This window comes from Cannabis sativa, chromosome 4, assembly GCF_029168945.1.
Source record: "Cannabis sativa cultivar Pink pepper isolate KNU-18-1 chromosome 4, ASM2916894v1, whole genome shotgun sequence".
NCBI classification, from domain to species: domain Eukaryota; kingdom Viridiplantae; phylum Streptophyta; class Magnoliopsida; order Rosales; family Cannabaceae; genus Cannabis; species Cannabis sativa.
This window is the reverse complement of record NC_083604.1, coordinates 10098005-10122432: the sequence shown is the minus strand read 5'-3', so window position 1 is coordinate 10122432 and position 24428 is coordinate 10098005. Positions and strand designations below refer to the sequence as shown.

Below are 24428 nucleotides of genomic sequence, written 5' to 3'. Positions count from 1 at the left end.
GCATCTCTCTTTCTCTCTCTATCCCGGCATCTCTTCGCCGCCCCACCCAAACCATCCCACAACCTCCACGGCTCAACCAAAGAGCACGGCTCCGACGACCACCGACGACCACCCAGCCCCCCTCTCTCTTCCTCTCTCTCAACCCGTGAGGACCACCCAAACGCACCACCACCTCCACTGCTCACCTCCACCACCTCCGACGACCACCGAGGACCACCCACCACCTCCGACGAATGACCCAGCCCCCCTCTCTCTTCCTCTCTCTCAAACCGAAAAAAACCAAGGGTCCGATGGTCGGACCATGGGGTCCGATGGGTCCAATGGGGGGGGGGGGGTCCGACCCATCGGACCCCATGGTCCAACCATCGGATCCTGGTTTTTTTTGTTTTTTGTTTTGTTTTCGGTTTGAGAGAGAGGAAGAGAGAGGGGGGCTGGGTCCGACGGGGGGTCCGATGCATATGCAGGTTGGAAAAAATGAGGCTGAGTTATGAGAGGGGTATTTTTGGGTTTTAGATAAAAGTGTCATATATTTTTTAGTTTGAAATGTATTGGTTTAAGAATAAAATATTAAGGTTTTTTAAGTATAGAAAATCAAATTTCCTTTTTTTTTTTATTTTGAGGGAGTACGATTTGAAAGTTGTCAAAGTTTAGAGGGTAAAGTTGATATGTCTGTATATGTAAAAATTCAAAAAATTTTTTTAACAAGCCGTAGATTTTAGGGGCCAAAATTAATATTGTCAAAATGGAAGGGCGAAATTACTAATTATTCAAACTGAAAAGAATGAAACCCTAAAAGACAAATCTCTGTGCTGCCTCTTCTACTTCTCCATCTCTATCGTCTCTCTGGCGACCTCTTCCCCATCGCCTTCTCTTTCGATCTGCTCTCCATCACCATCGCCGTCTCTCTAGATCTGCCCCTTTCTCTCTTCGTCTTCTCTTCGCCGGAGCTCCGCTTTTAGCTAGATTTTCCGTCATTTTTAGCCCCTCCGCCGACGTTACAGAGGTAATTATTATATATGTATATGTATGTATGTATATTTTTGTGAATTTTTGTTAAAGAGAGAATAAGAGGTACAGAGCGATTTATTCCTAGCTATGGTTGATTGGCTGTATGTAAAAAATGTATTTTTTTAGTCACTTTTTATGTTTTATGCTTTTTGAACGAAATGGTTTAGATTAGTTGCTATATGGGCTGTCTGTGTTAGATATTTTGACATAACTTCATTTTGCTAAGTTTTTTTTTTTGGTATATTTTTAGGCTAAGACAAAGAGTTTGAGAAGAGCAAAAATGGCATCGAACGCAGCAGTGCCTTTCTGGAGATCGGCGGGTATGACTTACATAACATACTCCAACATATGCGCTAATCTCGTCAGGAATTGCCTCAAAGAGCCTTTCAAGGCCGAAACCCTTCAACGCGAGAAGGTTCATTTTGCCGTCTCCAAATGGTCCAACGGCATTCCGGAAAAGCCCAGTTAGTCCCACCACTCTCCCTCTCTCTCTATTATTCTTCTTTACTGATGTGATATACTGGTTCATCATCAGCTATTTATTGTTGATGCGTACACCATTATAATTTTCTAGTTTTCTTATTGCGATTATGTTTTGATTTTTGAGATTACCAATTTATGTGGGTATGTTTTGATTTTGTATATAGTTTAGATGAACCAGATGTGATTCACTCTGATGGGTCTGAATCGATGCAACTAATAGAAATGAAATTATAAATAAATTAGGGTTCTTGTGTGTTTAACTTAGTAATAACAGTCTTGTGCTTTAGGTTTACATTGTGAGATTACCAATTTATGTTGGTTTACATTGAATGTTTCGATTTTGTATAGAGTTTAGATGAACTAAATGTGATTCATTCTGATTGGTCTAAATGGATGCAGCTAATTGAAATGAAATCATAAATAAATTAGGGTTCTTGTGTGTTTAACTTAATATAACAGTCTGGTGCTTTAGGTACACATTGTTTTGTAATCATTTGATTTTTACTCTTTTCAGATATAGTATCCCTATCCCCAATCAATCAACAGTAAAATGAGGCAACATATTATAACACTGCTCTATTAATGGGGAATTAGATTTTTTCCACTTTTCTTGAGAAATTTATACTCTGCATGAATATGTATAGATATATCTTGTTGCTCTAAATTTCATTACATTTTAGGATCTTTTGTTTTACTGCAAAAGTTCTAACTTGCTCTGTTATTGCTTCCATGAAGAAAAAGGAAAATGTAGGTGGTTAGATTGGGTTATTGGAAAACATTTTTTGTCAGCCTAGTACCTAAGTTTTTTTTAAGTAACTAGTACAAAGTTTATTTTGAGATGCTATTTATTTGTGGTTATTAGTTTATTTTTATTTTTTTTTTTGACAAAAGACCAAGCTCGTTGATAAGAATAGTTTAAGTACATCAGTCAAAAAATAGGGCAGAAAATTGTTTTACCATGCTAACTTATTGTCAGTCTTAACTGGAATTCAGCTTATCTTTTGTAAGTGCGAACATAGTTAATTCATAGCTTATCTTTCGTAAGTACGAACATAGTTAATTCGTGGGTATTGGGTAGCATTGTTACAACAACATAACAAAATGTACTAGCAGAAATATGATAATATATATTATATGTATAATCTATGGGAGTTAGCACTTAAGCAAATTGCTTTTGAGTAGGTCTTTATGAGAGGATTGAATCTGAAACATCATGGGAGCAAACCGGTTATGTTGTGAACAATATGAAATTAATTGTGGTTTGTGTTACTGAATGATGTTGAAATGCAAATCAGTTATATATGTTGTAACCACTTGATGCGTTTCTTTGCTGAAATGAGATGACTTAAAGTAGTAATAGAAACATAACAGAGAAATTAAGGAAGAATTACTGAAGTTAAAGTTAGTTTCAGCAGTGAAACCATTTGTACCCCACGTATTCGAGAGTCTGGCCTCCCCCTTTCCCACCCAATTTCTGCTTACCTTCTCCCACTGACTGCCTCCCCATTTTATTACTAACTCACAGTCTCCTCCTCTAAGTCCTCAAATTCCCCTTCCCTCTTACACTACTGTCCTAACATGTTTCTACTATGCAATATAGTTTCTGACATTTTATACTAATCAATGCAATACTTGGTGATTTGCTACAAAATACAGGTTCGTATTTGTAACGAACCACCTTCCTAACGTTGTAATTGTATCTTTTCATTTCAGCTATCCGTTCAGATTCTGGGGAAGAATGAGTGAGGTTGAGTTTATAATCCTCGGAATATGATCTATCTGATTCAAGTTTTTTTTTCAGTCTTTGGAGAAGCAGTAGTATTGAATCTGCCCTGCATAAACCTTTCACATATTAATAATGTCATTACTCTATTGACCATGAATTTATGAATAATACTTGTGTTTTACAAGTTTGTGGATCTGATATTCAAGTGTACTGGAACTTGTTATAATATTTTACGTACATTTGTTTTTTTTTCTTCCAAGTATTGCTGTTATCTATTATTTTCTTTTACCTTGCTAAAATAAATACTGATATTATTAATAAATAGAAGCTATTACAAATTACAATACAGATAGTCCCCATCAGATAAATGATGAAAAATATCAACATACAATCTGCTAGGGGTGTTCATCCGATCCAATCCACACTTTTTTGGTCAAACAACATCCAATCTGCACTAAGTGTGGATTTCATATTTTGGATCAAATCCGATCCGCATAAGAGTTTAAATCCAATCCAATCCGCAATAGTGCGGATTGGATCGGTTATTTTTTTAATAATAAATTATTTAATATTTCATAGAAAAAAAAAATTAAAAAAAGACTATTGGTTCTTAATCTCCAATAATAATCTATTTTTATCTCTATTTATATACAAATCAAACCAATATATATATATCAATATATATGTATTTATTTTTAGATTTACACTAAAATATATATGTATCTTTTACTAAAATAACTAAGCTAGTATACATATATTTAAATTTGTGTATGTGTCTATGTGAATAAGAATTATTTTTCTTGTGTTTTTTATTATAAAATAAATAAAATGCACCAACTCAATATGTTACTAAAAGAAGTTTGTGTTTTTTTTTTTTTATTAATATATATTATATATTATAATTTTTAAAAAATATGTATAATTAAGTACGGATTGGAGGTCAAACAACATCTAATCCGCACAAGTGCGGATTTTGGATTTTTCAATCCAATTCAATCCGCACAAGTGCGGATATCTGCATTTTGCGGATTAGATTGGATTGGATCGTGCGGATTGGATTGGATCGGATACTTTGTGAACACCCCTACAATCTGTTATAAGTTGATGATATACTGTTTGTCTTTTTACAAGTCAGTTGTAATTTTAACGTTGCACTCATGGAATCGTCTTAAGATTTGGATTGGCAATATCCTTTTTTTTTTTTTTTTTTTTTTTTTTTGTGAATAAAGGAGGTAGATCCATTTTTTTTTTTTTTTTGGTGAATAAAGGAGGTAGGTCCAACCCTATTATGTGATGTGCAATTACCTTTTAATCAATTACGATGATTTTACAAGAAAAACCAACTTATTGACAAACTAAGTAATATAGCTTTAGTATTATAGTAAAAATTAACTATTTATTAATATATTAATATAATAAATAGTAACTTAAAAAAATAACTCTTAGTGAAATTATATTATTTAATTACATTATTAAAACATAAAATTCGAAAGAAATTTATTAAGTTTATTCATTATATTATTAATTATTATTAGTAGGAGTAGGGGTGTGCATAAATTATTCAATTTAATGATAACCGATCGATCCAATTACAAATGACCGTTAAATATTGAATATCTAATTGTGATCGGATCGGATTGGATGTTATTTTTAAATATTTAATTGGATCGGATCGGATGTTGGATGAGGTGTCTAAAAATTCAATACATCCAATCGAACTAATTAGTATTTTTATTTAGTTTGGATCATTAATTAAATTTTATATTGTTATAGGTAAAATATATATATGTACATATAAAAATTAACATTAAAATTTTACTATTTTTTTCTTGGATTAGATAGATTCAATCCAATACATACTAGACTTAAAATATTTGATGGATCCGATTCGATCCAAAAAATACTAGGTCTTAAATATTGAATAAATCTAAATTAAACCAATAAATATATATGAGATACATCCAACAGATAGAACCGATCTATTCCAACATTCAATGGATGTTGGATCGATTAGATGACTGAAATTAATTGGATCCGATCGGATAGTAAAATTTAACATCCAATATATAATTGGATCAGATTTGGATAGGCCTAAAAACATTGGATGTGATCCAATAAACAAATTATAATAGAATTTTAAATTATTTTTTTTTTAAATATAAATAAATAAGGTATAGTTTAGAGAAGAATTAGTCCTTAAACCAGTAACACCAATATCATTGTTCACACTAGCAGCAGCCAAATTAGTTCCCAAATCGGCAGTGTGCTAAAGAACTCCCAAACCAGTTTGCCATTTTCTTCAACAGATCCCAATTACCCTATTCAATCCGTTTCTGACCTCTCTCATATCTACATTCCTGACCTTTCTAATCATACTTTTGCCACCTACCCTCCCCTAACAAACTCTGTCACTACCCCATTTTTAACCTCAACCCCATCTACTTATCCCATGAACCCTTACTCTACTTACACTGCTGCCATAGGGTCTGTAGATAAGGAAAATCAACCACCTAATACCAATATTAAGAGATCCAATAACACACTATTCATGAGGAAAATGTTGAAAAGATGTTGAAATATCCAAGGATCATCTTCTCCTTTGTCACGAGAGGTTGATATTGTAACTTACCACTTAGGGGTATTTCAGTCATTTTCAAATCCTCGAATAATTCTAACATTCCCAATATCTAACTAAGTCGTCCCGCTATTACAAAAATACTAAAATGTAATTCTATTGGCTAATCGCCGCGTTCTAATGTTGCCGGACACAAAACAAGAATTACATGAAACTTCATATATAACATAAATAATACACCCTGAATTCACATAAATTTTCATAAATTCATAAATCATAATTAATAATCTAGTTTCATAATTAAGCCCTAATTATTTACTAATTCCCATATTAAAATTAAGCGGTCTTGACACATTTAATAATACAATTTAATTACTATATTCTTTGAGCTAATTCATATTCTTTTTGTAGGACATGTGTCAGCTTTTGGTACATAGTCAAATTTTGAATATAACACATTGCCTTAGTAAAATTGAATAAAATTTTACAGAAATTTTTGAATCCAACAATCTCACTAGTTCGGAAAAAAAAATTTACGACCTAAAATGTTCAAGGGACATGGTTTGGTACATGTCAAAGTTTACGAAGCAAAAATCCTAATTATCCTAAACAATGATAATATAAACTATTAAAAACAAAATATATAATTAAATTTTTAAATTAAAAAAATTATTTTAAAATTATAATTTTTAGCTAAAAAATTGAAGGAAACAACCATGTATAATTATTTTTATGATTTTTTGTTTAGAGCATCTCCAAGGAAACACCAAATTTAGTGTTACACTATCACCAAATTTGTCGTCAAAAAGTATTTCTACTCCAACTACAACACCAAAATTACACTAAAAAATATTCTTTATTATTATATTAATTTTTTAATAAAATAAAAAAATAATATCATATTAATTAACAAAAAATTATCACAATTGTTATATTTAACTAATAATTTAAATAAACTTACTAATTAGATTAAAGATTATAATACTGTAAAATCGACAAAATTCGATAAATTAAAATATCATATTGCAATAAACAAGTCTCCCGAATGCCAAAACAGGTAGGAGTATATCAATGCGCCACTTTTAAAGAAGTGAATTATTTTCGGCGTATTAAATTTTTCTAAATTTTACAGGATGTCTTAAATAACTATAATATACACTACTATATATAAAAAAAATAGACTAAAAAAGTATGTCGGGTGCTGAAACAAATAGGAGTAGATTCGTACATCACTTTTAAAAATGTGTATTGTCAAATTTCTCAAAAAATAATTCTTGATTTTACAAATACAATAATATAAATATTAACTAAATTATATATATAAAAAAAGCTATGCCAGTACGGCATATATGCCGTGCACTTTAGATAAAACTACAAAAATACTACAAGAAATGCAACCTCCTTGGACCACACATACACGACATATAAGATATATGCAGTCTCCTTGAAGCTGCTCTTAGCACATAAATAATAAGGTAGATTATTAATATATATATAAATTTTAAATAAGAAAATTATTTGAAAGTTTAAATTTTTAGCCAAGAATTTTAAGAAAAATAACTATATTTTTAATCCTGAAAATAATTAGATAAAAAAAAAGTATTTAATAAATAAATAATTTTTTAAAAAAGGATTTATATATGTTATATGCTTAATTGTATGTATATATATTAATTTTATTTTCAATATAAATTATTACATTTATTAGGTTTAAAAGGAAACAAATCTAAAATTAAATATAAAATTAATCTTCAAAAAATCAAAATTTTATTAAAAAAGAAGTTTTTAATAGACATACTAAAATAAAATTATTCCCAACTAATAATTAAAAAAGTGAGAGTTTACTATAAAAAAAAAATTATTGAATGTGCTTTTTCATAAAAGAAATATATATATATTAAATAAAATAATGTAAAGATGAAAGATAAAGACAAAATGTACAAAAATATTATTAGGCTACTAGCTAAGTTGTACCATTACTATTATATTTTCTCATCTTTATCATCATTACATCAACAATTAATGTATAAAAATATATCCCCACCATAAAAACAAAATTAATTTCTCTACCATAAACATGTTCTTTTGAGAGAAAAATTATATACACAACTTTTACATTGCTTGTGTTCCACTTCCACATAAAATGAAAAGAAGTTTAAATCGTTATCAGTAGCTGAAACTTCTGTTTGTCTATGTCTACGTGGCATGTTAAAAAAAGAAGAAGCTAATTTCTTCATGTTGCCATATCAAAATCAATATGAAATTTCTTGTCCCTTTTGTTAGGCCTCGTATCTCCAAAACGTTGAAAGACCATCAAGCCTTTAAGACGTTCTAAAACGTCCTTCATTGCAGGTCGATTCGTGGGGAAAAATTCAATGCAACGCATCCCCACCTCTGTAATTGTGGAACCATCTTCACCATGGTAGCCCCAGTCTTCTGTTAGGCTTTTGTGGACTAGTGAGCAATTGGGTTTGTACTCATTTTTGGCCCAAATATGTATCACATTATCGGGTATTAGTTTGGGCCTCTCTAGGCCCAGTACCCTCGTGGATATAAGACCCAACAGAATTACACCGAATGAGAACACGTCGCTCCCGGTTTGCCAGTAGCCACCTATACCATGCTACTTTGAATTAATAAACATAATAAAATAAGGGATTATTTCATAAATACACAAAAACAATTATTATTAATTTTTTTTTCTTTGGCATTATTATGATAAATTAATAAGTAATTTTATCATAAAAATATTTTCTAAACAAATTATGAACTTGCCTAACACTGTTGGCAATTTTCAAATTTTGGGCAATATGTGTTATTATGAAACATGATTTTTAAATATAGCTCAAACTCAAAGATCTGATGCAGTTTTACTAAGAGTTTGGAAAGATAACATTCTTAATGATGGGTCTGATTGTGTGTTATATAAGCCTAATTGTTAGATATGTCAATATTGGTGGTCTAATTAATAATTAACTAAAAGTATAAGGGAGGAACAATTCTGTTTTTTTTTTTTCTTTTAACTATGCATGACAATTATCTTTTATTGTTTATTTATAATTTAAAAATATAAAATATTTCAAATATAATATCATTTATCCAAAACTTTTATGGGAAAATGCAAAAGGGAGTTTCTTAGCATTTTTCAAAAGATATTTGTTTGCTTTCTCCTTTTTGAGAAAGACTATATTGATTCAATCATTCTAACTTTTCAGTAATCTTTCTTACTCAATTAAGTGTTTAGTCTGCAATGTTTAAAAGTTAACATGAAATTTAAATTTTACACATTAATATATTATGTTCTTTAGGTTTAAATATTTTATATGGATTTGGGTGCTGTTAGAGAATATAGAACATAATTTGTCTGTGAATTAAGTATGCAATCCCATCAAGTATAAAACAGTGGCATCATTTACACATGACAAGTACATTGTTTTGAGGAATAAATTCTAAAATACATTGTATCAAACAAATATAAACAACACGTACCTTTGGCTGCAAAAAAAGGATCAACATAACCAATGGGAATTGTTATTTGTTTCTTTAAAGCACTGATTTCACCTATGATTCCTCCACTAATGAGGCCAAAATCACATAATTTTATATTGCAATCCTGAAAATTCATTCACAGTAGAATTTAGAGATTGAACAAAAAGAAAATGATCAAATTTTCAATAAAAAAAACAACTAATAAAGTGTACTCAAGTGAATTATAGGCCCAACCCAGTCCAGCATTATGTGTGATTCACAAATATTGAGAACCAAATATGGCATTTCTTGTGTATGTAAAAATTCAAGGACACTAGCAAGTTGAAAGATAATATTTACTCTTTGGGTCCAGCTAAGAACATCTGTACATAGAAAAATAATTGTCAAGTGCTATCATTATTATGGAAAAAAAGGATAATTCTTAGTGAAACACCAAAGAAAGAGTTTCAAAGCTTTTTTTGTTAGAAAATAATATTAATAAATAACTATTACATATTTATCTCATATTTATCTTGTTATTTCAGCAAACATCTCACAGTAGAAATACTTAATAATCAACCATCCCATAATAACTGAGGGAAAAGTTCACCTTTTAAGATGATATTATGCAAAATATCCCTTGGATTTAGGTCATAGACTACACCTCTCACTTCTTTTTCACAGCAAAAACCAATCAATTTGACCAAGTTGGGATGACAGTGAATGCTTGGATGGGTTAAAAATTTTACTTCTTCCTAGAATATGTATAAATCAACAAATTAAAAAGGTTTATTTATATAAATATATATACAAACAGATACAAGTACAATTATTGGGCAACTTACTTTGATCATCAAATGCTCATCGGAATCCAAGTTCAAGCAATTTGATTTTTCATCCCATATCTTGACAGTCACATCTCGATTTTCTTGAGTGCATATAACACCTGTTAAATTCCTTATACAACCCCTAAATAACTTACCAAACTGAGTGTCTCCAATCAGATTCTTCTGGTGGAAACTGTTGGTGAATGATTTTAAGTCCTCAGATGTGAATACTACAAGGTTAGAATATGACTCCATTATGGAGAATTATACATAGCAAAAGAAGAAAAAAAAAACAAGACTAAAAAGGAGAAGATCGAAAGCAATGAACAACAGCTTTTTAAACTTAGTTACATAGCTAAATGTTTGACCAGCTCTCTAACTAAATCGAAGAACTAGAATCAATCCAACTTGAGTATATAATTATATATCAATGAGAATGAGAATGAGATCATTTTTACTTGTTCAATTGGACAAACGTGGTATGGTGGAGCTTTTTAATAAATAATGGCAGATTTAGTCTTTTACATAAAGTCGATCTTGAATATTTTATGCCCAATTTTCATACACAATTTGATGCAAAATAATGTTAATTATTATGTTTAGAAAGTCCATCACTGTTAACCCAAAAATTCTAAATAAATACTAAACTTGCAAAGTCAACAAAAACATAATTACGTTTTTATTTTGATGGACCCTAAGTTGTTAAGAAATGTGCCGTTTGGTAACACTTTTGTTTTCTAAATTTTTAATCACAAAATGAAAGTAAAACTTTTGTTTTTGAAAATTTTATTTTTGAAAAATAAAAATGCATTCTGTAACCATTTTTATTTTTCAATTTTAAAAACAGAAAACAAAAATGTGTTCTGTAAAGTTCATTTTTACTTTCATTTTTTGATTTTATTTACGCCAGGTTTAGGTTCAGGATCGGAATTGGGTTCTGGTCAGAGGCCGGGTTCAGCGCCAGGGCCGTGGGGAAATTTGGGTCTGGGTCTGATCGAAGTCCAAAATATTGATTAACAAAAAAAAACTGTTTAAAAAAATATTGAAAGTGACCTTTTTTTTTATTTTAAAATTTTGATTCTCAATTAAAAAATTAAAAAGTAAAAACAGTTTTATAGAACATGTTTTTGAAAAATATTTTCACTTTTTCAATTTTAAAAACAGAAAACTGATTAAAAAAGTGTTACCAAACGCCACCAAAGTTTGTCAATTTTAATTGAAAGTGAATATATATCTATATATGTAAAGGAGAGATATGAGGCGGTAAAGTGATATTTTAAAATCTCTCTAATTAATATTATTTGTTTTTGTTATGAAATATTATTTATGATGTTTAAATCACCAAATTAATTATCACCATTAATGCATGGTTGTATTTTCCTTTATTATATTGATTTAGTTTCCCATTTTTTTAGTCATTTTTTTTTGTATAAATAGGAGTTCACTCCATTGAAATAAAGAACTGAGAAATTCTCATTTAGTTTCTCTTTCTCTCTTCATCTTCCTCTTCTTTTCTTCTTATCTATTTTATATTATTTTATAACATGTTATCAACACGAGTCTCTGCCCAAGCCCCAAGGTAAATATTTTGTTAAAGTTCTTGAATACTGTTTTAAGGTCACGATACACTAAATATATATTTATATGACTGAAACAATTTCAATAACCCTTTTTTCTTTTTCTTTTTTTTTTTATTAAATATCTATATATTATATGTGTATATGTATATGTTCTTATTCTTATATGTTTATTATTAATTTTATATATATATTATGTTCTTATTATTTATAATATTTATAATATATGTGTCTATGATATGATAGAGAAAATCTATATAAATTATACATATATCCAGAAGATTATGTATCATCGATAAAATCTTGCATATATCCTGAAGATTATGCAAACATAATATTCATCATATAACTAACTGAAATATAATAAAAGAGATAAATATATATTCATATACTAGGCGGCAACTACGTGCAAAGCACGTTGTGTAATTAAAAGATTAGTCAATTAAGAAATCAAGCCTTGAGAGCTCAATTCAAAACTCCATTCAGAATCTCTTTCTATTTTGATGTTCACAATTACTCTCATTGTAGGCTGCACTTGGTGGGGTTGTTGGAAACATGTAAAGAATTCGTGCATTCCTCCGGGTTAGCATATTTGTTTTAATCTCTGCGCATTTTTCATGTCATTCTGAATTTTGCTTCTTGTCTAATGTATTTGATTTTTAAATTTACAGATCCGTTTGAGGGACTAAGTGGCTTAAGAGAGGGGGACATATAGAAGGATGTATAATGTGTTGGCTTCATTTATGTTATTGTAGTTAATGTATATTTTCTGTGTATATTGTAGTTAATGTATATACCGGAGCACAGCAGGACACCGGCTCATATCAATACCTCTCTCACTCAGCGAAATTTTCTTTTATTATGTTCTTTATTTTTATTAATAAATTTCTGTCTTTTAAATAAAATAAATAAAGATTTAGTACAATATTATAACTTATAATAGATATAAATAAGAGAAATATGTCTTATTTGGAAATACATGTACATTGAGAATTTATAAACTTAATCTTGACAATTCAAGTAATTTAGTAAATACAATATTTTTTGTGTAATTTTTTTCAAGTTTCTGAGATGATACTGGTCGTATTAAAATCTTTACTGTAGATGATGTTTTTGCCCTTGATAAAGCTACATATAATTGGCCATGTGAGAATACTGGCTGAGGCAAATAAATACCAACATAATCTAGTGTTTGTCCTTGTGACTAATTTATCGTCATTGCGAAACTTAATCTAATTGGGAATTGAGTTCTTTTGAATGGAAACCCAGCATTTTCATCAACATTAGGTAAGAACGGAATCCTTGGAATGAATACTCTTTTTCCAATATAATGTCCCACTGCAATTTCTGCGTCTATGATATTTCGATCAAAACCTCTGCAAATTAAGCGGGTTCCATTGCATAGTCCTTCTGAAGCATTGATGTTTCTGAGTAGCATTATTGGACAATTCTTCTTAAGTATTAATTCATGTGGCGGGAGTCCATTAGGAGTTAATTTGTGTAAGAAATCTTCCATTACAGGTTGTTCAGATTCATCTATCGTTTCGTCATAACTGTAATACCGTTGTGCTTCACCAGGGAATCTATTAATTAACAATGTGTTTATTTCATCTACGAAATCATTTTTTGGTGTTAATATTGCTCAATTCATCACAGTTGAAATATTGTTAGAAAAATCAGTAAGGTTGTTGAAAACATCTTCTATCAGTTGATCAACGGAAATCTTTTCTTCAATGTATGGAATAAGCATTTGGTGTGGTATTTTTATTATTTCATTAACTGTGTTTGGAGGCATTCCGTTTCCAACTTCTAATACATAATTTGAGAATGCTGGATCTAATCTTGCTCGCATGTTTTCTATTAATCGAAATTTGGTTAATGTAGACCACAAATATGAATATACCAAACTTGATTGAACTTGTTCTTCTCTTGTACCTTTACGAACAACTAGTAAAACTTGTCTAAAATCTCCGCCAAAAACAACTACTTTTCCTCCGAATGGTAGATCTGAATCAGTAATATCCTTTAGCATTTGGTCAAATGCTTCTAAATGTTGTTTTCTTGTCATTGGAGCTTCATCCCATATTATTAATTTTGCTTGGCGAAGTAAGTTTGCTAGACCACTTTGTTTGCTCACGGAACATGTGTTTTTATCTCCAGTATGAAGTGGAATTTTAAACCTTGAATGTGCAGTTCTCCCACCAGGAAGAATGGATGCAGCAACACCTGAAGATGCAGTTGCTAAAGCTACTAAATTTTTTGATCGTATTTTAGCCAAAAGAGCCTTGTATAAGAATGTTTTTCCAGTTCCACCAGGTCCATCTATAAAGAAAGCAGCACTTTTATTGTCAAATACTTTTTCTAGGATAGCATCGTAAATTTCTTTTTGTTCGTTATTTAAGTATTCTGATGTTGCGTTATCTTCTTCTGGGACTTCGACACCTAGTTCATCGTTGATTTCTCTTGTCTGAATTTCTTCATCATCAAATGAGATGTGGTTGTCTATGAGATTGAATGTGTTAATATCTTTCCCCATTGACTCAATCGCTAAAGCAATTGACTTCAGTGCTTCGAGTCTTACGTTTGAAGTGGAATCTTCTGATGTTTTGTAATCTATTGACATCTCTTTTTCGAATCGTTCCCACAGATATCTTGGATTATTAGGATTACAGAAGACCAATATTGTTGCAAATAACCGTCTCAAACTGTTTGGCATTTGGAATATCGATGCTTCTTGCAAACAATCTTCTAAGGTATTATCTGTTTGGAGAAGACCACGCATTGTTGCTGCATCACGAAATGTTGGAGCTACTATTCCATCAATATATCTTAGATCTTCGAAGGATGTAGGTCCTCTTACATGGCTTAGTAGTAATCGGAGATAATATCTTTCACCTTCAAGGGGATTTGCTGTAACAATTCGTCCTATTACTTTTTTCTTTTTCCGTGGAGTCCATTGTTTGTGCTGATTGTCCCATACGTAATGTTGTGGAAATTCTTTGTATAGTAGTCTTTTTGCATTTTCATCTACTTTATTGGTGGCAAAGAATTCTGTAAGCATAGATTTTTGATAACGGTCTGAATTTAAAATATTATTTAGATCTGCATTTCCATGGAAAGTGACTGATTGTTGATCTTCAAGATGTAAATGTAAGCTATATACTGATGGATACATTTCATTAATAATAAATCCATATTTTCTCCACATAGCTTCTGGAGGGGTGATCCATCTACCACACTGATATTGTTTGATTTCATCTACTTCATTAATACTTTCTTCCGAAGTCAAGTTAAAAGCAACCCGATCATGACCTTTGTAAATGTACTTGTAGAGATATTTGACTGCTTTTACCGTTGAGCAAATTTCGACATTAATGTGACAATCAAATTTTGCTAGTAAATATGGATTATATGGAACAACCCAACGATTGTCTAATTTGCTTCCTCTTACTTTAACATATACCCCATTATGTGGACGCTTATAGATAGGAAAGCAATCACTACCTACAGTTGTGTTTGGTGCATAGTTTTTTGGATAATTACTTTTGCAAAATCCATTTTTTTTCATGCAAATATTTGACGGTTTCAATACTCCACATGGTCCGTGCATCATATGCTTCACAACGATTTTATAAAGATGGGGGTTTGTGTTTTTATCGGGTATTTCTGCTGAAACAATTTCATCAAAAGATTCTGGTGCATATAATTTGTAGTCTCTTTGTAAGATAATTAAGAAGTGGGCATGTGGAAGACCTCTTTTTTGGTGCTCAATGACGTAAACATAAGCTGAAACTTCACCGAATATTTTTCTCTTAAATAATTCATCTTTCATTTCTTCTAATTTTGAATGGAAAACTCGAGAAACCAAGTCAGGTCTATTTTGACTCTCTTCATGTTCTTCTAGTTCATTAATAATTTCTGGCCAATTTGGATTGCATGTCATTGTTAAGAAAATATCAGGTTTTCCATAATGTTGAACTAAAGCCATTGCTTCCATGTATCGTTTTCTCATGTCCCTCGGACCTCCAATAAATGATGATGGGAGAATCATACGTTTTCCAATATTAGAAGCATTTCTTTCTCCGAGAGTAAATGTATCGACAATACCTCGATATATCTCATGCCGAAATTCTTCTTGGTAGCGTCGATAATAATCCAATCTTGACGTTTCAATTTTAACATACATATCAACAACATATTGTTGTAATAGTCTTCCAAACTTAAGTAAGATTGAATTGTCATTTTCTCGAATCTGTAGTTTGTAACAGTAATATTCACGGCATGAAACTACTTCCCCTTTTTTTTTCGTTTGTTTAATACTGCCAAAGTAAAACGTAAGTAAGTTCTTGTTAATTAAATATTTATAATTAATTTGTATTTTAATATTGTTATCTAACCTCTTTCTTCTCTTGCAATTAATTCATCTGCATTGGTTGATTGGTCAGGGTTTACAGATTGATTTATTTCATTATATGTAGAATTGCGACCTCCACTATTCCTTTTAATGTCTTCATGCCATCCAATATCTCCATAGGGAAACAACAATGGATATTGTAGTGGATCATAACAACCGTAATAGTATTGCACTTTATGACTTAAACCAGAATGATTATATACAAAAATGTCACGACCAATTAGTTCTTCACCATCATCATTTTCTGTCCATATTGCTGCAACTTGTGAAGACGTTGGGGCATTGTAAACGCGTTGATCAAGTCCAATATCTGTTCGTATAATTATTTTTTGGTTTTCAAGATGTTCCAAATCACCTAGTGATCTGAAAAATGAAGAATATGGATTGATTTGGAGAATTTCTATTAGTTCACCAACAACTGATGGAACCATTATTTTTGAATCTGAAAGACGATTTTCTAATTCATGATCTGTGTTCATAGAAATATAATTGTAGCTTAGACGGATGGCCATTTGAGGGAAGCAAATCATTAATGTAGTGATATATTTGTCCTTGACTTCTGAAAGTGTAGATTCCTTTATTCCTTCGACAAAGATCTTTATCAACTTTAACTCCAAATGATGTAAATGCAAACTTGTTGTTGTAAGTGCGAATATATGTCCTAAATTGAGTAGATTCATATGTGTTACTTGTTAACAAATCACGAAGCTTTTCATGAACATTGGTTTTGGCTAATCGAATCTTTCCATTAGCACAACAAAATCCAGATGTCTCATGAGGATATCTTTTTGCTTTGCAATGTACACATATTGGCATTAATTTCAAAGTAGAAGCTTCATATGGGACATCATTGACAAATTTTCTAATCTTTAAGTTGGGATATGATTTGTTGTTTGGATCTGTTTATACACCAAAAAAATATTGTAAATTAATTATTTATTATTTATTTATTTTCAAATGAAAACTTAGTATATAAACTTAAATAATTTATATGTAAATAAAAATTAGTTACCTGCATTAATTGTTGATAGTTGTGTAGACGTTTCACAAATATTATTCATGATATTATCAGCTTCCTTACTTCTCATTGTATTATTATTAGCCTCGTGAAAGTGATTTTGGATGCTTGATGATGATTCATCTATAGAAATTGCATTATTTCTTGCAATTTTTTTTTGAGCATATCTTTCTCTTTTTCTTTGGCAAATTTTTTCTTTCATTTCTTCTGATAGATCTTTATAAAGTTTTCTTTTTTTCATTTTCTTTTCCTGGTTTACAAATACAAATACAAAAACTATTAAATTAATTTTTTATTATTTAAACTGCAAAATGAAAATATGAGAAGTTAAAAGTTATAAGGTTTAGTTCCTACATATTTAAATGATAATAGTATATATTATGATAGTTTTCTAAAGAATTTTTTTTTTCTTAAATTAGCATTTTTTTAGTAATTTTTTTTCTCAATAGTAATAATTTTGAAATATAATGTATTAATTATTACAATTTACAACTAAACTAATTGGAATAACTTTGATATATTTAACTAATATTAATATTAATAGTTAAAAGATACAATCAAATTTAACCAAATAACTTTCATCTAAATAAGTAATATTAATTGTTACAAGTTACAGCCAAATTAAATAAAATAAATGAGACCTACAAACAGGACAAGTTGGATTCCTACGAAGCCAATTAGCAATACAATCTACATGAAATAAATGCATACATGTGGGCATTTTTGCACCATTTGTGCCTATTTTAAATTCTTCTAAGCATACGGGACAATTTTCACCTAAACACTTATCATTTTCTCCAACTACATAAGCATTAAGGTAAGAAATTACAATGCCGGCATTATCCGTAAATGGAAACCAATCCTCATCATTAGCCATGTATGCTTATAATTTGTAGCTGTATTTATCAATGTTGTAAAAAATAATTAATAAATAATAAAATGTCAACAAATAGCAGTTAAATATAAAAGTATATTATAATATTTAATTTAAATTATAACTTTTTATATGTTCTACTATTATGTAAACTGTTCTATATATTAACAATCCGAGCCAACTTTTTACTTTATTTCGTATACCATGTCTTATACCCATTAAAAAAGGCAATGTTATATTCATACTATAGTGACGATAGTTATAAAATTTCAAACTAACAATTATATGCTATATTTTAAAACTAACAATTCAGCCCAACCCAATAGGTAAGATCAGCCCAAGACAATAGGTTCTATTTTTTCTATGGTTTTAAAACTAAATCTCACAGGTATATTTTCTATGGTTCTATATTTTTTTATACATTTTTATTTCTGTTACATAAAATAGGTTTAGGATTCTAAGTATTTTCCTAATTTATCCATTTTTTTTTTTACATTATATATATAATGTATATATAAAGTCAAATATATTATAGAGGAATTTTTAATAACATACCCAATATTCAAACTAATTACAAGAAAAGGTTCAACAATTTAAATAGTGCACACACTACATAGCAAATGACGCCATATACCGAAAAGAGAAATAATTATCTCTCTAATGTGATCAGTTTTTTTTCATTGAAATATATCACATTTTTTTTTTCTTTTTTAATTATTTTATCTCTCTCATCTCTAGTATTTTAAAAAATATTTTTGGATCATTCTGTTGATCATTTCATTTTATAAATAATATTATTGGGATTTATTTTTCAAGGTAATCATTAGGGATGCACATTTCCCCCACGGGGATGGGGCCCCGCGGGGACCCGCCCCTAATGGGGCGGGAATTCCTCGTCTAAATGGGGAACGGGGCGGGGACGGGGATCACTTTTTGTCCCCAAATGTTAAACGGGGCGGGGACGAGGATCACACTCCCCGCCCCGACGGGGACCCGTTTAGTATTTTATCTTATATTTTTAATAATATTTTATAATTTATAATTTATGTTTGTATTTTTTTAGTATATTAGTATTTTTTTTTATGAATTTTAAGTTATATTTTGGATAATAATTAGTTTATTGAATAATAATTAATGTGTAATATTTTAATTTTTATGTAATTTAATATTTTTGTATATTAAAAATTTAATTATAAACTTTATTATATTATTAGGGGATTCCCCGCCCCGTCCCCGCCCCATTAAGGGATTCCCCGCCCCATCCTCGATGGGGAATAAGTGGGGATGGGGATTAAAATTCTAAATGGGGATGGGGACGGGGGGAGCACTCCCCGCCAATTCCCCGCCCCGTGTGCATCCCTAGTAATACTTCTGTTGATATGTTGTTTAAGACACATTTATGTTACTTTTATTTATAGTAATAAATTTATAACATATTTTTTTATTATTGTGTAATTTTGATTGATATGTTAAAGTTTATTTGAGTTTTTTTTAATAAATCACACAAAACATAGCATTTTATTTAATTACCAATAAATTTTGTTTGAATTAATTTTTTTTTCCTACTAATTAAATACAAAAGAAACTAAAAAGAAAATAAATTATATCTTTTATTATGATTATTTTTTTTTTCGTGAGAAAATATAACCCACATAATAAAATGATAATCTTATTTATATAGCATTTTAGAAAATTAAAATAATAAAAAAATTATAAGAAAGTAAGAGAGAGATATAATTTCATTTAGTAAAGAAAAAAAAGACAAAAACAAACTTGTCTTTAAAAAAAAAAATAGAGAAAAAGACAAAAGATAATAAATAAAAAACTCATTGTTAAAAAAATAAGAGAGTTTAAAAAAACAACACTAATATCTCTCTAAGAGATAAAAACAAAATAGAGAATTTCTGATTCTCGGTGGCCAGCAAAATAAAATTATTTTTTTTTGGGTACACACCTACCCGTTTATTTTAAAAAAAAACAGTAGATTAAAATAATTAAACGTATTTTCATAAATTTTTTCAAAAGTTGGTATTATGATATAATTTTCTCTATACACACCTACCCGTTTATTTTAAAAAAACAATAAATTAAAATAATTAAGCGTATTTCATAAATTTCTTCAAAAGTTGGTATTATGATATAATTTTCTCTATATTATATACATATATAAAGCTAACCCAATATATAAAGCAACCCAATGACCATTTTCTTTAATTTTCAGCCCAGTAAGAATAGCATCAGCCCAATAAGTTAAACTCTAAACTAAACCTAGTATATAAAGGAAAGAAACATATATCATTAAAATCCTAAAACTATTCCTACGGCAGCCACTATTGCTAAAAGAATATTCAAATTCTTTCAAAATCCTTTTCTTTCTTCAACACAAAAAAGCAGGAGGTAAAAATAAATTCTAGGAGTTAAAGTTTCTAATATTTCTTTTTCTTTTCACTCTTATGGCAGGGTTATATTGTTGTAATGGGTTTTTATACTTTCTTTTCTCTTATAAATTTCTTCTAAAAACAGTAAGGAAATATTAGGGTTTTCTAAGTTTTTTTCTTATTTCTCTTTTGTACACACCTATGGTTTAGGGTTCTTAATTTTTCTCTTCTCACTTCTACCCGAAAATAATAACCCAGAAAACTTTCACAAACTTCGGCCTAATCTCTACACACCAAATCCGAAAATCACCAACAAGACCAAACACAAATAAATACAAATATAAACCATATAGGGATTAGGATGAGAAATACAAACAGGTAAAGATGGAGACACACATATATAAATGAAATTTCTGTCAATCTCTTTCTTTCAATAATACCTGTACAGATCGTGAGAACTTTGAAGATTTTAGCAGATTATAAAGCTTCAACAATTCTGGAAGGCTCTAATAATAACTGCAAATTAATGGCAGCAAACAAAGTTTTTTTTTCTTTAAAACTATTGCAAAGATGCGTCATTTTTGATATATAAATTGTGTAATTGAATGGGTGCTTATGTGAATAGGTATCTACCCAATAGTTATGTTGTTTTGTAATTTTTTTTTAAATGGATCGTGTATGTGTAATATTTTTTTGTTTATTTTTTTAAATTTTTTTTCTTTCAATTATTCTGGTTTAAATTGAATAGGTGTCTGTTAAATATAACTTTTTTGTGGTATATTCTGTTAAATTTTTGGTATATTCTGTTAAGTGCACAACAAAAACTGTTAGATAGGCATTTTATATATTAGGTAAGATATATTCTTGTATTCTTTGAGGACAATAAAAAGTAATTTAATATCGATATAAATTTTGGCAAACATTTCCTAAAGTAAATATTTTATATTTGTTAAAAAAAGAATATTGTATTTATGTGAATACAACTAAAGAATCACAAAATGATTATTTAAAAAGTTTATTGAAGTAGTTAAATATATTTATATGTATCTAGATGCAGGGGCGGACCCACATTGTAGCGAGGGGGGGCAGTCGCCCCCCCTGAAAAAAAAAATCGAGAAAAAAATGTATGTGTATTTTACTAAGTTACAACATATATTTGTATTAAAAGATGATATTTATAGACATAATAGTAACCTTGGTGTAATGGTTAAGGTAGTTGGTAAATAGGTTAGAGGGTAAAGGTTCAAATCCCACTAACTACACTTTATATTTTCTTTTTAAATTTATTTATGCCCCCCCTCACTTTAAATTCTGGGTCCGCCACTGTCTAGATGTATAGTTTTTTTTTATCAAGTCATGAAAGTGACAAGTCATGATAATTAAACTGTTGAATAGTCTATTAATATATTGGATACTTGTTAGAAAGACATGAAGAAATATAAATGATATATGATGATTATATCTGTACCTTTCAAATGTACACATCATTGAATTGATGATGATGAAATATAAATTTGATAAACATAATAGTGACTCCTGAAGAGTGTATATATTTTAGAGAATAATATAATTATTTTATTTGTGTATATAAAAATAAAACTTGCAATGATTACTTATACATTGTAGTGATTTTACATTACCTTATGAAAGTTTCATTGAAATACAAATTATAGTGAACTTGAAGTTCATGAATTGAGTTGTTTTGACATGATCAATCATATGCAATAAATTGTTAAAGGCTTTGACTAAATTTTGTTGAAGAACCAGAAGACTTTTCTCATTGTTAATTTATAAGGCTCAAAAGAAAAATGTGCATATACTTGCACATAGAAAAAGTGAAAGTATATTTTTATATTTTTAATTTTAAAAAAAATATATAGGTAGTATATCATTTAATTTTTCTTTTATACTTGTTTATAAGATAAAGTTATATTTTTATTGATAATTATTTTGCTAATATAATTTATTTTAATATATATATGATTTTATTTATTTATTTAAAAGATAAATATATATTAAATTACTTTTGAAATAAATATTTAAATTATTTTTTTTAACAATCTTGAGCCATTGTTAGATTTTTATTACATAGTTTCTTATCATTGTGATAAGATCATATGATCACATGGATTTACAAAATTTGTAAATTTATGTATTTCTAATTATGCACGTATGACTCATTCTAAGAAATAAATTAAGTTCATAACTATTAATAACTTGAACCTGAAATTCAATGTCATATAGTATATATGAGTTTAAACAAATATTGATTCATTGTGATATATCAAAATCCCTACAGGTCCATAAATATTATTAGATATCATAATTTTAAAATTTTTCTCGATCAGGGGAGAGAAGCAGTTGGGATCGATGATAATTTTTGAAAAATGATCATTGCACAAAGTATATAAGAACGATACAGTTTAAAATGATATACACCAACTGCAAATCAATATAATTAAAAATTGAGTTAGAATGAGTTGAAAAAACCTGAAGAGTAAATGAACAATGTAGAAATTATTAATAAATGTTCATTTGATTTGTCCTGAAGTTGTTAAATCTAGAGGTACTCATGGAGATACTTTAATGTTATAAAGTATTGATAATTTAAACTTGCAATGATTACTTATACATTGTAGTGATTTTACATTACCTTATGAAAGTTTCATTGAAATACAAATTATAGTGAACTTGAAGTTCATGAATTGAGTTGTTTTGACATGATCAATCATATGCAATAAATTGTTAAAGGCTTTGACTAAATTTTGTTGAAGAACCAGAAGACTTTTCTCATTGTTAATTATAAGGCTCAAAAGAAAAATGTGCATATACTTGCACATAGAAAAAGTGAAAGTATATTTTTATATTTTTAATTTTAAAAAAAATATATAGGTAGTATATCATTTAATTTCTCTTTTATACTTGTTTATAAGATAAAGTTATATTTTTATTGATAATTATTTTGCTAATATAATTTATTTTAATATATATGATTTTATTTATTTATTTAAAAAATAAATATATATATTAAATTACTTCTGAAATAAATATTTAAATTATTTTTTTTAACAATCTTGAGCCATTGTTAGATTTTTATTACATAGTTTCTTATCAATGTGATAAGATCATATGATCACATGGATTTACAAATTTTGTAAATTTATGTATTTCTAATTATGCACGTATGACTCATTCTAAGAAATAAATTAAGTTCATAACTATTAATAACTTGAACCTGAAATTCAATGTCATATAGTATATATGAGTTTAAACAAATATTGATTCATTGTGATATATCAAAATCCCTACAGGTCCATAAATATTATTAGATATCATAATTTTAAAATTTTTCTCGATCAGGGGAGAGAAGCAGTTGGGATCGATGATAATTTTTGAAAAATGATCCTTGCACAAAGTATATTAGAACGATACAGTTTAAAATGATATACACCAACTACAAATCAATATTATTAAAAATTGAGTTAGAATGAGTTGAAAAAACCTGAAGAGTAAATGAACAATGTAGAAATTATTAATAAATGTTCATTTGATTTGTCCTGAAGTTGTTAAATCTAGAGGTACTCATGGAGATACTTTAATGTTATAAAGTATTGATAATTTAAACTTTAGAAGAGATTTCCTAGAGAAGTTAGACATAACATATTTGATTATAATTGAATCCCTGAAGTGGTTTTATATAGGTACCTATAAATGATAAACATATTTGAAAAATATGTAATTTAAAGATCTCTATAAGTTATGTCAATATGGGAGGAAATTATCATATAATTAAATTTTTGTCAACAATAAATGTTGAATATTTGCATATGCAATAAACTAACATGAGATAGCAAGGATCAAGGTCAGAGACGGACCTACTCTTATCAATGTGGGGGCTATAGCCCCCACGAACAAAAATATTGCCTTTTAAAAAATTAAATGTATTTTTTTTAATTTGATAATTATAAACCAAAATAATAAAAAAGCCCCCATAAAATTAAATAAATATAGTAAGAGTGATTATAATATAAGTATAAATATTTTTTAATGATAAATAAGCCCCCACAAAACAAAAATTCT

General features: G+C 28.9%; 4 protein-coding genes across 8 annotated transcripts in view; 2 read left to right on the top strand and 2 right to left on the bottom strand.

The window, feature by feature from the left end:
• Window positions 1–749: 749 nt before the first annotated feature.
• Window positions 750–3476, top strand: LOC115714255 (ATP synthase subunit epsilon, mitochondrial). The gene is made up of 3 exons (XM_030642885.2): window positions 750–1003; window positions 1259–1472; window positions 3205–3476. Exons 2-3 carry the CDS (start codon window positions 1289–1291, stop codon window positions 3231–3233), a joined length of 213 nt encoding a protein of 70 aa, XP_030498745.1. The 5' UTR covers window positions 750–1003; window positions 1259–1288; the 3' UTR covers window positions 3234–3476.
• Window positions 3477–4404: 928 nt separating this feature from the next.
• The window catches only part of LOC115712547 (4-coumarate--CoA ligase-like 1), a 33512-nt gene continuing 13488 nt past the window's right edge, over window positions 4405–24428 (top strand). Inside the window, exon 1 of the mRNA XM_061114834.1 lies at window positions 4405–4449. The gene's annotated coding sequence lies outside the window, so the exon portion shown is untranslated. The remainder of the gene's footprint in view (window positions 4450–24428) is intronic.
• Window positions 7747–11101, bottom strand: LOC115712103 (probable serine/threonine-protein kinase PBL16). Of its 5 annotated transcripts, XM_061114835.1 has the most exons (6): window positions 10546–10929; window positions 10106–10317; window positions 9871–10015; window positions 9516–9643; window positions 9282–9405; window positions 7747–8405 (listed from the first exon to the last, which is right to left on the bottom strand). In XM_061114835.1, the coding sequence occupies exons 2-6, from the start codon at window positions 10112–10114 to the stop codon at window positions 8026–8028; spliced, it is 786 nt and encodes a 261-aa protein (XP_060970818.1). In that variant the 5' UTR covers window positions 10115–10317; window positions 10546–10929; the 3' UTR covers window positions 7747–8025. The 5 variants fall into 5 exon arrangements, with proteins under 5 accessions (XP_060970818.1, XP_030496196.2, XP_030496195.2 ...); XM_030640336.2 differs by having other exon boundaries at window positions 9621–9643; window positions 10106–10939; XM_030640335.2 differs by having other exon boundaries at window positions 10106–10934.
• LOC115713196 (uncharacterized) lies at window positions 13307–16509 on the bottom strand. The gene is made up of 2 exons (XM_061113519.1): window positions 16062–16509; window positions 13307–15960 (listed from the first exon to the last, which is right to left on the bottom strand). The coding sequence occupies exons 1-2, from the start codon at window positions 16507–16509 to the stop codon at window positions 13307–13309; spliced, it is 3102 nt and encodes a 1033-aa protein (XP_060969502.1).